This window comes from Cervus canadensis, chromosome 6 (assembly GCF_019320065.1).
Source record: "Cervus canadensis isolate Bull #8, Minnesota chromosome 6, ASM1932006v1, whole genome shotgun sequence".
Lineage (NCBI taxonomy): Eukaryota > Metazoa > Chordata > Mammalia > Artiodactyla > Cervidae > Cervus > Cervus canadensis.
Genome location: NC_057391.1, coordinates 20,220,057 through 20,233,231, shown reverse-complemented (window position 1 = coordinate 20,233,231; position 13,175 = coordinate 20,220,057). Strand labels below are relative to the sequence as shown.

The window sequence follows — 13,175 nt, the reverse complement described above, 5'->3', positions numbered from 1 at the left end:
AGGGGATGCCCTTTTATTGCTACTGTAACTCCGTTGACGTCATAAACTCTCAAATGGTGGGATAAGCAAAGAACACTACCACTGAGATCAAACATTTATTCTTCTTTGGGTATTAAGGGGTAGAAATGAAGGATTAACTGGGTGGGCCATAGGCAGGTATACCTTAAGTGAAAATATTGGAAAACTGAAGATAGCATCCGCTAGAGATAAATTAGGTCTTAGGAATGACCTTGTAGCTGAATAGGATCCCATTACCCTTTCTGAAACTGAACTTATTTTTAAAGGCATTTCTAGACTTCCCCTCTTCTGAGAGAGAGCCTACGCTGTAGCAGGTGCAGAAAGCAATCTGCCTAGTAATAGGTACTGATCTATTTCAAGTTTTGTTCATTTACTTTACCTCAGTATATCCTGCTGCTTTGAAAATAAAAAGTATGCTAAATTAGAAAGTGGATGGATTTGGTTCCATTAATCTTTAAACCAGAGAAGTGGCGAAGTGGAGAGAGAAACAATTTTATTTTTGGCCTTTTTATTATTAGTCTAGCAATTTGGGGCTTCCACTCTTTTATTTCTAGATGGTTAACCCACCGATATCTTTATATCTGAACCCAACTGATGAAAACCACTCTAAAACATAAGGACTTCTGTCCCCAAGACAGATATTATAAACAGGGGGTAAAGTCTCTTTTCTGGACACAAATTAAACCAACACCAAAAAGATTAAAAAACCAGTTTCTGTCAGACTAGGCAGGAGGGAGTGTCAGGTTTGTAAAACCAAACCTGGAATCTATCTGTACTGTCCTTCTGAACAGCAGATACCATTCCCTCTCCTCTACCCCTCTGTAATCTATAATTCTACTTTTTTAAAAGGACATCTCCCCTAATTCCCACCTCCAATAAATATCCAGTCTAAATTATTCTCCACCCAATTATTAAACTTTTTCACAAGCTCCGGGGGGAAGATTTACCCTGAGACAAACAGTGAACAGAATGGGGATTTTTGGAAAGGTACAAGGCATAGTGGTCCCAGTATCTGAAATGAAAACATTCTGCTCCCTGTGTGATTCAATAAAGCAGCAGGAAAACATACAAAGTCAAGCTGGTATGAGGAGAGGAAGTATTTGTGATTGGCTGGGACATAACTGAGATTCTTAGCTGCATTATGCATGAACTTGTGCTCAGAGAGAAATGGGGTGCAAGGCAGCCTTATATTCAGGGAAAATGCTGGGACTGGGGTCATACTAGAAACTTTACTCCTTTCCAGAACTCCATGGCCATGGGCCAAAGCCTCGCCTCTTTGTAGAACAGTAAGGGGAAAGAACAGGGATACGAGAAGAGCAAGAGCCTTTTCCCAGACTCGTAGCAAGCCCCTCATTGAGACTGGAGGCCTAGATTTCTGCCCATCCGATCCCCACTTCATTCTGTACTCCATGGTCATCCTTTCTGGTCTACCCTTACTGTATCCCTGTCCCCCACACTCAAGAACACAAAGCTTTTCAGTTCTTTGCCACAAGGTAAGTTAAAAAAAAATGTGGTTTCTTTGTTTAAACAGTTACTAAGTTGGTTTGTCTTTTAGTAACAGACCTCCCCTCCCCCAGCCTCCCACTCAGTCCTGGATGATCACATCATCGTCATCATCGTCATCCTCCTCCTCCTCCTCTTCATCCTCATCATCTTCTGGCAGTTCCTCCTCCTCCTCTTCCTCCTCTTCATCTAGACAGACCACCACTTCAGCTGGCTCAGGTAATCGAGAGTCAAACCAATCCAGTACCTGCTGGGTGCTAAGCCTTGATGCCTGACTCAGTTGAGGGATATCACTTTCCCGGAGCTGTTGGTGGGTTGCCCAGTACCTCTCCAGGGGTCGTATATCCGGTGGGGGCGGGGGATTTGGCAGAGGTGGTGTCTCAGCCCATTCATTCAAGGAGCGGGTTGAAGGTGGTGTGGGAACTGCTGGATCCTGGAAGCTAGGGGCACCAGGTACTGCATTGTCCCGAAACCATTTTAGTTGCCCATGCTTCAAGGCATAGCGTGTGTCACCAAACCACTGAATAATCTCAGGCCGAGGTAAACCAGTGATCTGCTCTAATTTATGGTAATCCTCACGCCGTGCCCACTGGCACTGTAGAAAGAACGATTTGAGGATAGCCAACTGCTCTTTGGTTTTGCGCTTGGTCTTTCGCTGGCGCTGCATGTCTGGGGAAAGATACTCTGCAGGGCCAACCCTACCTGATGCCGAGTTATGCCTCAGCCCCTGGGGCCAGGCTGGCTCCAGCTGTGGGGGTAGTGCCTGTTCATGGGGTGACAGTGGTTGTGGGGCACAGCCCAGGGGCTGCAGGGGCTTAGCGGTGGCAGGAGCCCCATTAGCCAGTCCCTGGAGAGAGGAAGAAGAGGTAGAGGAAGGAGGAGTCACATTAGGTGCTGACTCCTTCTTACAACCACTGGCAAGTACTGAGATGGGTCGGGGCTTATCCCGAGCATGGGGCTGCTGGACAGCTGTGGAGTGGTTCCAGGAAGCAGTACCTAGGCTGTGTGGCTGGTCGGGACCCCTGCCTGCCTGCTCCTTAGAGAGGCCACTGCATTGATGATCCTGCCAAAATTGCGATTGGTGGGGGAATGCCCCACTGCCAGGCACCATCAGGGGCTCCTTTGCTTTCTGGTGACTCAGTGGCTCCTCAGGCTCTACCTTCAATCCTTTCATCTGGGTGGGCTCGCTAAGAGTCAGGGGCACTATTCCAAGACCAGCTTGTTCCGGAGGTGGCACAGGAGAAGGAGGCACTTCCTCTGGGGGCCGCCCTGCATGATGAGTAAAAGAGAGAAGGGATTTGAAATGGAGTTGGTCCCGATGGTAGACTACTCGGGCTCGAGTCTCTTCAATTTCTTCAGATGACCAACTAATGCCACAGCGAAGGCGCTGGGCCATGAACCAAGTCTTGACTTTCTCCATCTGCAGCCCATAGCGTAGGCAAAGAAGGGCAATGTCTGCTAAACTGGGATAGGGGAAGTAGCTGAAGGTTTGGAGCAAGTGTTCATTGCTGTCCAGCTCACTGGTCTGGGCTGCTTGGGTCCACACAAGCTGTAGCTCCTCAGAGATTGGAGGGAGGCAGATGAGGCCCGCAGGGGAGCTATTAAGACTGCTGGCCTCTTTATTAGGAGGCATGGTGCTTTCTGATTTGTGCCCTTCAGAGATAGCTGTAATAAGAAGAGAAACAGCTCAATCACTGGGGTTCCCCTTTCAGGCCATTGCTCAATTTCTACCAAACAAAACACTGGACTCCAAAAACAATTTTCTATGTGTACTGTGCTGGATTGCTTTTAAAGTGCTTAACAATTTCTCACTTAATTTTCATAACCTTATAAATCATCAGAGCCTGCTATAATTCCCCCTGGGTGTGAAAAAACCAAAGTCCAGAGAAGTTAAATTATTCCAAGTCACAAAACTAGTGAGTGTTGTCACCAGGATGATAATCTGACTTCTGAGGTTAAAAAAAAGGAAAACATCCTTAGAGCCTTTATCTTTCCCATTCAAATTCACTCTCTAAGTTCATGCAGCAAGAGTGACAGAATGAAGACTCACCTAGAAAACCCAAAGAGATGTATGTAATCTCAGAACACTTTAGCTCCTAGCAGATTATTTCTTGAGTTATCTCTAGATTAGCTCTAGAATGTGGAAAGATTAGGAATACAATTTGTGACAATCTAGAAGGTAGAGAAGGTAGAACACAGCACTGTCCCTCTACCCAGCTCCCTTTTCTTTTCTTCTTGGTGGTAGAATGTTGGGGGAAGGTGATTGATAGTTTTATTTTTTCCTAAGTCTCAGTAGGATGAGATGGGTCAAGTGATCTGGGATGAATGGAGTTCCCCTTGGATTTGGTCCGGAGACGGTAGAGGGAGGTGAATGTTTCCTTCCCCAAGACATCCACAGAACAAAGGTTATTCCCCTCTTTCCCAGCCTGTCTCTTCCAACTGCTGAGTCTCTCTCCAGGGAGCCTGGAGAGCTCCCTCAGACCTTAACAGCTCCCCCTGCCGCCCTCCACACACACACACAGGGCTGGAGCCCTGCAGGTCTTATCTCTTCAGTCCAGCTTTCTTCTTCGAACCAGGTGGGCAGGCTCATTATAAACTGTCCTGCAAGCTACCCAGTGGCACCAGGGCTCCCAGGCTCAACATGGGTGTGGGGACCACAGAGAAAGCCTCTGACTATGCTTCATTCCTGGAAACCTGCCCAAGCTGTTTCCCAGAAAAATTCTGGGCCCCAGTTGTTTGTTTGTTTGTTTTTTTGCCACGTGGCTTATGGGGATCTTAGTTCCTCAACCAGGGGTTGAACCCATGCCCCCTGCATTGGAAGTGCTGAGTCCTAACCACTGGGCCACCAGGGACTTCCCTGGTGACAGTTTTAACTCGACTCCCTGTTAAATGCTCCCTGTGTGGGTATTAGAGACTAACATTATCTGTCATTTACTTTTTGAGGACTCCCATCTGAGTTTACAAATAGTCCTTCTAATACATTACGGAGAGGACAGCATGCCTATGTAAAAGTTACAGGTATAGCAGTGTAATATTGGAAATTTTATATGATGAACAGAAAAATTTGGCAGCATTATGATGCATGTCACCATTCCCTTTTAACAAGAAAATCTTAAACTGAAGGCCATGCAGACCGTGAATGCAATGCAGTGTGAGAACCTTCAGAGGGTAAGTGGAGGCAGCATGGCATAGTGGATACGAATGTGATTAAGGCCAGCATTACACAGGAAGTTTGAATCCCAGGTCTGTCTGAGCTTACAGGAACCTCAGTTTCCTCATGTGTAAAAACTGAAGATAATGTTGAGCATGTGTAAAGTTATATGTTTTTACAGAGCACCTGCTGTGTGCTAGGTGTCGTATAGGCGGGGCCTAGAGCTGTTCGAGGTAGAGGTCTGGGGTGAGACAGATCTGAGAGGAATCACAGCTTCACCACTCCTGAGAGTGCTTGCTAAGCCTTAGTTTCCCATCAGAATAAAAGGTCATAACAGCATCTACCTTGTAAGGTTATGACTAAAAAAATGCAACTGACATGATGCCTATACTAAAGTAAAGACTCAATAAATTAGACTTTTTATCATTGCTTCAGCCTCATGGGGTGACTCTGATATAAGGTAATGCTCCTCCTAGACAACAGGGGAAGTGAGACGAAGATGGAATATTTTAAATTACTGTATCCAATCTGTTATTGCAGGGTCCTAATTCTAATGAACAGTGGGGGCAACCAGGGTTTCTGATTTTGTACTTTATATTTGGGGAGTTGGATATAATTCCAGAAAGGATTTTGCTGCTTTTTAAAAAAGTATCAAAATGACTGCTTTAGAACTGAATCTATAATTTAGGTATAAATCCTTTTTGATTGCTGCTACCCAACAGGTTCATCTCAAGACACAGCTGAGTGGCTGTGAGGAAGTGCCTACATGGCCAGGTACTTAAAACCACCATTTGGAAGTTGTGGCCCACCAGGAACACCACCACATCTAAACTGGAGAATACTTGATCCAACGCTCAACACCCATTCAACCTTATTTGTGCCCTGGTTTTTTAAGGTCACGGTAACAGTTTAGATGTGAGGAAAAGGCAGCACAAGGAATAAAGCAGTCCAGCATGAGGATGAAGACTGCTAGACAGGGAATAAGGCAGGTGCAGCTATAAGCCTACAAGGAAACAGGTTGCTTTCATTCGTGTGGTCTGCTATCCTTAAGATTCTCATGGCTTGATAGTTCAGTGTAACAGTACTGCAAAGGTGGTATTTGGTGTACTGCATATATCCACATTTCTTCAATAACACAAAACACAAGTTGTGGAAGACTTGATACAGAATGGTGCCTCCCTGGAAGAATCTGGCTTTGACATAGGGGGAAACTAGAACCAGGGAGTGGCTCGTGAGAACTATGACAAGGAGGGTAGATCCTACAGTAACCAAAACCACAGTGAAGACACTATAGCACCTTGTGACCTTGTACCTCATTTGGAGAAAGTAGAAAAAGAATGAAATCAGAGCTGGAGAAATAAGGATTCCTCTGGGCAAAGGTGTCAGTGGTGGTGGTACTATCAATTCTGAATTTACTAAATTTGTAACCATGCCAGATATGCCCTGCTGCTGCTTAAAAGTCACTAATAAGAAGTACAGAGTCAGGGTAACACCCTTATTTCCCTTTGGGCTTTCCATACCCCTGGACAAAAGGCAGAAAAGAATTAATGGGCTGCCTTAAACTTCCAGTGTAGGTATTCACACGAGGCTAGGAGAAAGAGATCTTCAGAACTTGAGCCTAGGCTGGGAATTTCCTGGTGGTCCAGTGGGTAGGACTCCACACCTCCACTGCAAGGGGCATGAGTGTGATCCACTGCTCAGGAGACTAAGATCCCACATGCGGCATGGTATGGCCAAAAACAAAAGTCTTGAGTCTAGGTTTATGGTTAAAACAGCTGACAGTTCAAGTGAAGACCAGATATGAGCCTGCTAAATTCCCTAAGTCTTTATTCAGAGAACTGAAGAGTTTCTAAATGAAATGTGTTTTGGTCATAGTTTTCGGGGCCTTAAAGGACATTTAGTGATACTCAATTCATGTGCTTCTCACTTTTTGGATCATGAATCTCTTTGAAAATAAGAAGTTAGAGGTTCTCAGAAAGTTGTGACTTACCTCGCACCCCCCCCCCAAACATTCAAACTTAGAGATGATAAATTATAATCTCAGGGGGTTCACCGATTGTCCAGAAGCCCCTGTTAGAAACTCTGTCCTATGTCCTCCCAACTTAATAAAGGCAATGGTCATAGCTGCTTTAAGAAAACCGTTTATGAATGAATGGAACGAGTGGTTGGAAGGCTGAAAGAGAACGTAAGTTAGTTTAGAAGGGACTAGGTACTAGGTTCAGCTATTAGCTGAACAGAGTAGAAGCGAAAGATGTTCAGTTGGCCCAGGCGCTTGGTTTAACTGACCCCCACTGGATGACATAATCAATACCCACAGTGCACTGGACACTAGAGGCTGGTAGCCTAGTCTAGCATGGCAAAGTCATCTGCTTCCTTCAGCTGCCCTGTGTGCTGCGGCCAGTTGTGTGTGATTCCAAACCTGCTTATGCCCCTTGTTTTTCTCTATATAATTAAACATTCTGTAAACCTATGAAAATTAGTGCATTAAGAATTGTTTCTGGGGAAAAAAAAGTCATGCTTTGGAAAGACATAATACAAAGAAATGCACATTTAAAAAAAATTGTTGAGTTGGGAGTAGGGAAGAAAACTGTAAAAGACTGGAGGGGCAGGAGACTTTAAAATCTCAGAAGTATTCTGCACTCATATTGCTTCAAAAGTGTTTAAATTCAGACTCCACTTTAAAGAAACCAAACCTGGAAATCACAGATGATGATGCAGTGGCTCCAGTCTGACTGCACATTAGAAAAATTACCGGGGGAAACTTAACCCACGGCACCCACCTCCTCCTTCTGACTTAGCCTGGATTGGGGCAGATGTAAGCAGTTTTAAAAAGTTCTCAGGGTGCAGCCAGATTAGAGATTTGCTTATGTAGTTGATATTAGAAAGACAATTGGGACTGCCAATCAGCAACACAAAGAAAACGCTGGGACACTTACCCAAGAAATTGGTGAGATGAATACTTTTAATGACAATGCTTAGGATATGTATGCATCATTTAAAAAATTCCTAACTTTAACTGGCTTACTTTTAATTACTGCCACCTACCTATCCTCAGCATAAAAAGCCCTTCAAATATATGGTGAGAAGAGGGTTCATATAAAATATATCATCTGGGTCCACATTACCAAATAGGTCTCAGCTTGAGTCTTCTTTCTGTTTAGAAGTCTCTGATTAGAGAGACTGGCAACACCAGGAACCTCTGAGGACTCAGGTTCTCACTTTTCTGGTTGGTTTTCTGAGTATGGCTGGGTAGGGGTGAGAAGGGGCAGTTTCTCTCAAATCTTTCATTCCCAAAGGCCATGCACCCCAGGAATAAGGCCAGGTTTCTGTACGTGTGTTGAAGTCGCCAGGAGGCAGTCATGGAGGGGAGGAGGGGAGGCCTGGGAAGGAAACGTTTCTCCTATCCTCCATTTCGCAGGCAGTCTAGAAGGCTCCAAACTGGGTCAGAGAACAAAAAGTTGCTGCACTTGGGGCGATGAGCCCCAGGGAGCAGGCAAATCTCAACCCTCCCCTCGCCAAGGGCGTCCCAACCCGGCCTTCCCTTCCTCCTACACACCCACTCACCCTCCCCCAGTTAAAACAGGGAACCGAAAAGTCCTGAGGAGAATGGAGAGAGAACCGGACCACTTCGAGCCTAGAATTCTCCTCCTCCCCCCAGCGCGGAGATGGGGCTCTGGAGGTCGGAGATGGTAACAGGGACTGGAAAGGGAAGTCGAAAGGGCTGGGGATCACTCACCGCAGTCCAGCCCGGGCGGCGGCTCCCAGCCTCGCACCATGGGCCGGGGGGAAAGGGGGAGAAAGGGCAGGGGGCCTCCGGGGTGAGAGTGGGGTTGCTGCCCGGCGCGGCCTGCTCCGAGCCCACCCGCGCGGAAGGCCAGGACCGGGACTGCCCCCCCGCCCCCGAGAGCGCGCCCGTCTAGCCCAGCCCTGCTCCAGCGAGTTGGAGGCGGGGCGGATGGGTGGGGTGGACCCCAGGGGTGGTGCCAAGGTGGCCAGAGTTCTGATTGGTGGGCGCAGGCAGGCGGGCCCTTGCGGAACGGGCTGGGCCGGCCATTGGCTGAGTGGGTCTCGGCTGAAGTCGGCTATTGGCTGCGTGGGCCTCAGCCGGGATGCCGATTGGCTACATGGGGCAGGGAAGATGTCCCCCCGGGCTAGGATGCCGTGAACAGTACCCCCTCCCACCCTCGCCTTGTGGGCGCCGGATCTTCGGGGGTACGCTGGGCAATGTTCCTCCTGGAATTCCCCAAGAAATTCAAAGCAGTTTGCTGAACTGTCCAAACCGCCTACAACTACTCCCCATTTGTTTCCTCCGGAAGGAAGACGTTTTCAGTATCCCTTTGCCAGCCTCGGACAGGAGACAAGCGTTCCCAGCCTAGGGTCAAACCGCCGTCAGCAGCGTCAACTGTAAACGAAGCGCCTAGAGCAACCGTTAACTTGTTCTCGAGATGGATCAAGTGTTTTGGCCACCCAGAAAAATGAGGATCCTATCAGCCTGGCACCTTCCGCCGCTTCCCGGGTCCAGTTGTCACCAGACAGGTGTTCTCAAAGATGAAGTTCTAGAGGGGGTCACTTCATTAGGTCTTGCCAGGCTCCCCAGGCCCTTCCTCTGCCCTAGTAAAGACTGCCTGGAGCTGTGCCTCATGTTAGGGGGGCCTTGGTTTTGCTGTCAAGAAAGGGATTAAAATAAAATGGACTTCCCACCGACTCAGTATTCCACACACTCCAAAATTCTGGGCCAAAAGTTTGTATAGTTAGGATTCTTAGTCTTCTGACCAAAACTTGGGAACAATACTTTATGAAGTGACTCTTCTGTTCTCATGATAGTCTTCTCTTGTTTATTTAGGTCACAATAGCTTATATACTTACAATAACTTATTAAACAGTTTCAGACAGGTGCCCTGTATTCCACAGATTTTGCCACTCCCCATATACCCTCTAAAAAGTCAACCATAACTGAGACTTCTGATTCTTCATTGCTCCACACTAAGGTCTAGAGCTCTTTAAAGGTTGCCAAGCATGAAAAATGTATCTCTAATTCAGCTTTTTCTGTTGACTCTGCATTTGCCCCTTCCTCCCTTCTCTCAATACATTTGGTAACAATCCCAACTCCTAAGGGCCATGCCCTTCAAACTAGTATCCCTTAAAAACATGATAGGAGTAAGCAACGGAAATAATCTTCTCAGCTTTAGAGTTAGAAAACTTTTGATCACTTAGGATTTAAGCCAAGACCGGTGCTATATACAGACCTAACTCAAGACTTATTATAATAACCCCAATGGTTTGTATGTAAGGAAGAAAGGGGAAAGCGAAACATTTTAGGCAGTGACAACTCTCAGCTGTCAATGGAGAGCTCATTCTTTTAATCCAAACAATGAGGCTGGATATTGACTGGGAAGAACTCAGTTTGGCTAGAAAGCCAAGCAGGAACTGTGAAAATTTAGTGGCTTCTCCTGGGGGGTTAAGTCAGTCCTTCTGGGCATCACAGATCATGGGCCGGGAATTATGAAATGTAGACAACTCAGTCACATTTGTCTCAGAATGATACACACTCCCAAGTCAGGAGTATGCAGAAGAGTCAAAGACTCAAGATTTAAGAGAAGAAAGAAATCCAAGGAAAGAAATTTCTGTGCTCTGGTTCTGGAAAGCAGGCTGAAGACTCCCTCTTTTATGTGGGTTTCACCCTTACACTTAAGATGATGGAGTGGACTGAAGTAGGGGAGTGGAAGAGAGGAAGAGGTCCAGACTTGACATTATCAGAGAAGGAAGTTAGCAAGTCAGTGATCATCCCAGCTCTTCCAGGAACTAGTGCTGAAGAATCCACGTCATTCTCAATCTTTAGTGAAAACTCCCTCCCCCTTTGCATGACTCAGTAACATTAGCAGGACTGACCAGATACACAATTACCCAATAGCTAAGGAAGCTGGAGGAAGTTAAGAGTCCTCTCTTGCATAGATCTCTTCCAAAGCACTGGAAGAGTCTCAGCAATGTGTTAATAGGTTTTTGTAGAATTAAAAAAAAATTCAAACTGCAGTTGGTCAAGATCGATGTCTCTTTCTGACTTCCCCTCTATTACCCTTCTCTTTTTGTCCAATGGCAATGAAGAGGCCATGGGCATTTAGGGATTGACTAATGAAGTTGAGTTGGGAATACATTTAGTTTGGGTTTAGGAGTTACACATCTGTGGTTTGCAGTTACTTCTTTGAACAGTTATTAGTATTTATAATGTTATGGGCTGAACAGTGTCCCCCTAAAATTCCTGTTAAAGCCCTAACTCCCAGTACCTCAGAATGTAACCATATTGGGAAATAAGGTCTATTCAGAGGTAATTAAAATAAGGTCTTTAGAGTAAGTCAATTCAGTATAACTGCTATCCTTATAATAAGATGGAATTTGGATGCAGACATGCAGGTAGGACAGACCATATGAAGACATAGGGATAAGATGGCTATCCACAAGCCAAGAGAGAGGAACCTCAGAATGAAATCAACCCTGCCAACATCTGGATCTCAGGCTTCTAGTCTCCAAACCATGAGAAAATTTCCATATTATAAGCTACCCAGTCTAAGTATTTTGTTATGGCAGCTCTAACAAACTAATATACAGCTTCCAGGAATACTACTAATGTCAACAATTCAGTTATGTTATTTATTATTACAAAATTTGAAAATGCTCCAAAGTCTTACACCGCATATACTAAAGAAATTTGGTAGGGTTTTCCCAAGTTTGACAAAAATCACACCCCCCAATTATGTGAACATTATGACTTACAAGGTATGAAGGTGAAATGTTTTTAAATTATCAAAAAAAATTTTTTTTAAAGTGATCATGGTGATGGAATTACCTCTTTATGGAAAAATTATATGTAATCATTAAAAGACTGATATGAAAGAGTGTGCAGCCAAAAACAAAATTGTAGGAAAAAATATTTAGGTTTGCCACATAGGTAACTTTAAAATTTTTTCTTGGATTTCGTGATCTTTCATCAGCTTTTTAAATATTATAATTTTTATATTTTTTCTCATCCTGAAATATATTCACTCTTTTGTGCCTTATGTATTTATTTTTCTTGAAAAAAGTTATGTGCTTCAGACAACCAAAAACTTGGATCTATCCCTGGGAATGAAATGGATATGGTGAGTTTCTGCCCCATTTAGGGAAACCCTGCTCTAGTGTTCTATGCTCTGTCCTGAGAAACACTGGAGGGGAGGGCTGACCAATCACAGCTGCCAAGTATGGAGGACTTAGGATAGCAAAAGCTGCAATAAAGGAGTTTGCAGAAGAAAGATTTCAGACAAACCTATTACCAAACTAAGACATGACAAGTCTGGAAAGACATTAGGGCCATGGAGCAACCCTAGGCAATAAGCCATGGAGGGAACCCCTGAAAAGCCCTCAGTTACCTCTCCTTGGGTGTCTGCTCCTCATGCCGATTCTACCCTTCAGCATATCTGGTTTCAGTTACAGTGTGTACTAGAGTAGGTACTCTGCAGTGACATCACAACTTGGCCATTATGATGTAATGACATGGCATCTGATTATTCTAGGGCTAGGGCTTCCCTATAAGGAATGTCCTTTCATTACTTTGAGGGTAATTGGACTCTTTCATCATTCAGGTGATGTGGGAGTCAATACTATTTTAGAACTCAGTCTTTTTCAAGGTTACTTCCCTTTAATATCTGTCACTTCATTTCGTATTAGACAAAGGTCCTTGCTTTTCCTCTCCATCATGCTTTTGTTCTTTGTTTTAGGGTTGCCCTTGACAAAGGGGCTTTGATCTTCCCTCCACAGACTAAGGAGCAGAATGTAATTTAGATGATCCCTTAAGAAGAGCACCCCACCAAACGGGGAAACCTTTTACCTGAGCTATTCTCTTTAATTGCAGTGGCAACTGGTTCTGGGTGCAGGGTAGAGGGGAGCTAAGTGCCAGGCCTGGTAACTTTCCCTACCACTGCCCCCAAATGGTAGTGTTATACAGTAGGGGTGTCTCGTAACAGGGTCACCCAACTCCTCCATTATCTCCTTCTCATCTCAAGAAATGAGATGGCCAAGCAATAAGGGGTGAGAGGGAGGAAGAAATCTTGCCTCTGGGTCTCTTGTCACCCTCAGCCCCCCAAAAATAATACTTCACAACATCTTATACTTTATTTTCAAATTTCAAATTTATTTCAAATATGAGGTCTTTTATCCAAAAGGGAGGGCAGTTGCATGAGGAAGCTGAAATGAGGCACAATACCAGCAGGTATGGGGTCCAGAGAACCAAGCTGCACTGTGAAGGGGGTGGGGAGGTTCAGGGAGGGTCTGATGAGAACAGTGGTTTGGGGGATTCACAGAAGACACTTTTATTTCCTCCCTAGGTTAGCCATTCAATGGGTAGATTATTCAGTTGTTTGTTTTAGCAACTTCACTGTTCCTCAGCAACATCATTGAAACAAGTGCCAAGGCTAAGGACATACTAGTCCCTTTTGTTTCTCTTTCTGCCTGAATGCAGTAGGGAATGGAAACT

General features: G+C 45.1%; 1 protein-coding gene across 2 annotated transcripts; it reads right to left on the bottom strand.

The window, feature by feature from the left end:
* Positions 1 to 494: 494 nt before the first annotated feature.
* HOMEZ (homeobox and leucine zipper encoding) lies at positions 495 to 8,612 on the bottom strand. Of its 2 annotated transcripts, XM_043471166.1 has the most exons (3): positions 8,409 to 8,612; positions 3,572 to 3,654; positions 495 to 3,186 (listed from the first exon to the last, which is right to left on the bottom strand). In XM_043471166.1, exon 3 carries the CDS (start codon positions 3,152 to 3,154, stop codon positions 1,604 to 1,606), a length of 1,551 nt encoding a protein of 516 aa, XP_043327101.1. In that variant the 5' UTR covers positions 3,155 to 3,186; positions 3,572 to 3,654; positions 8,409 to 8,612; the 3' UTR covers positions 495 to 1,603. The 2 variants fall into 2 exon arrangements, with proteins under 2 accessions (XP_043327101.1, XP_043327100.1); XM_043471165.1 differs by lacking the exon at positions 3,572 to 3,654.
* Positions 8,613 to 13,175: the final 4,563 nt, after the last annotated feature.

Coding starts and splice junctions, on each gene's coding strand:
- HOMEZ (XM_043471165.1), bottom strand. CDS start 8,448: ATGGTGCGAGGCTGGGAGCCGCCGCCCGGGCTGGACTGCG. Junction 3,187..8,408: donor GCCGCCCGGGCTGGACTGCG/GTGAGTGATCCC, acceptor TTCTTATTACAG/CTATCTCTGAAGGGCACAAA.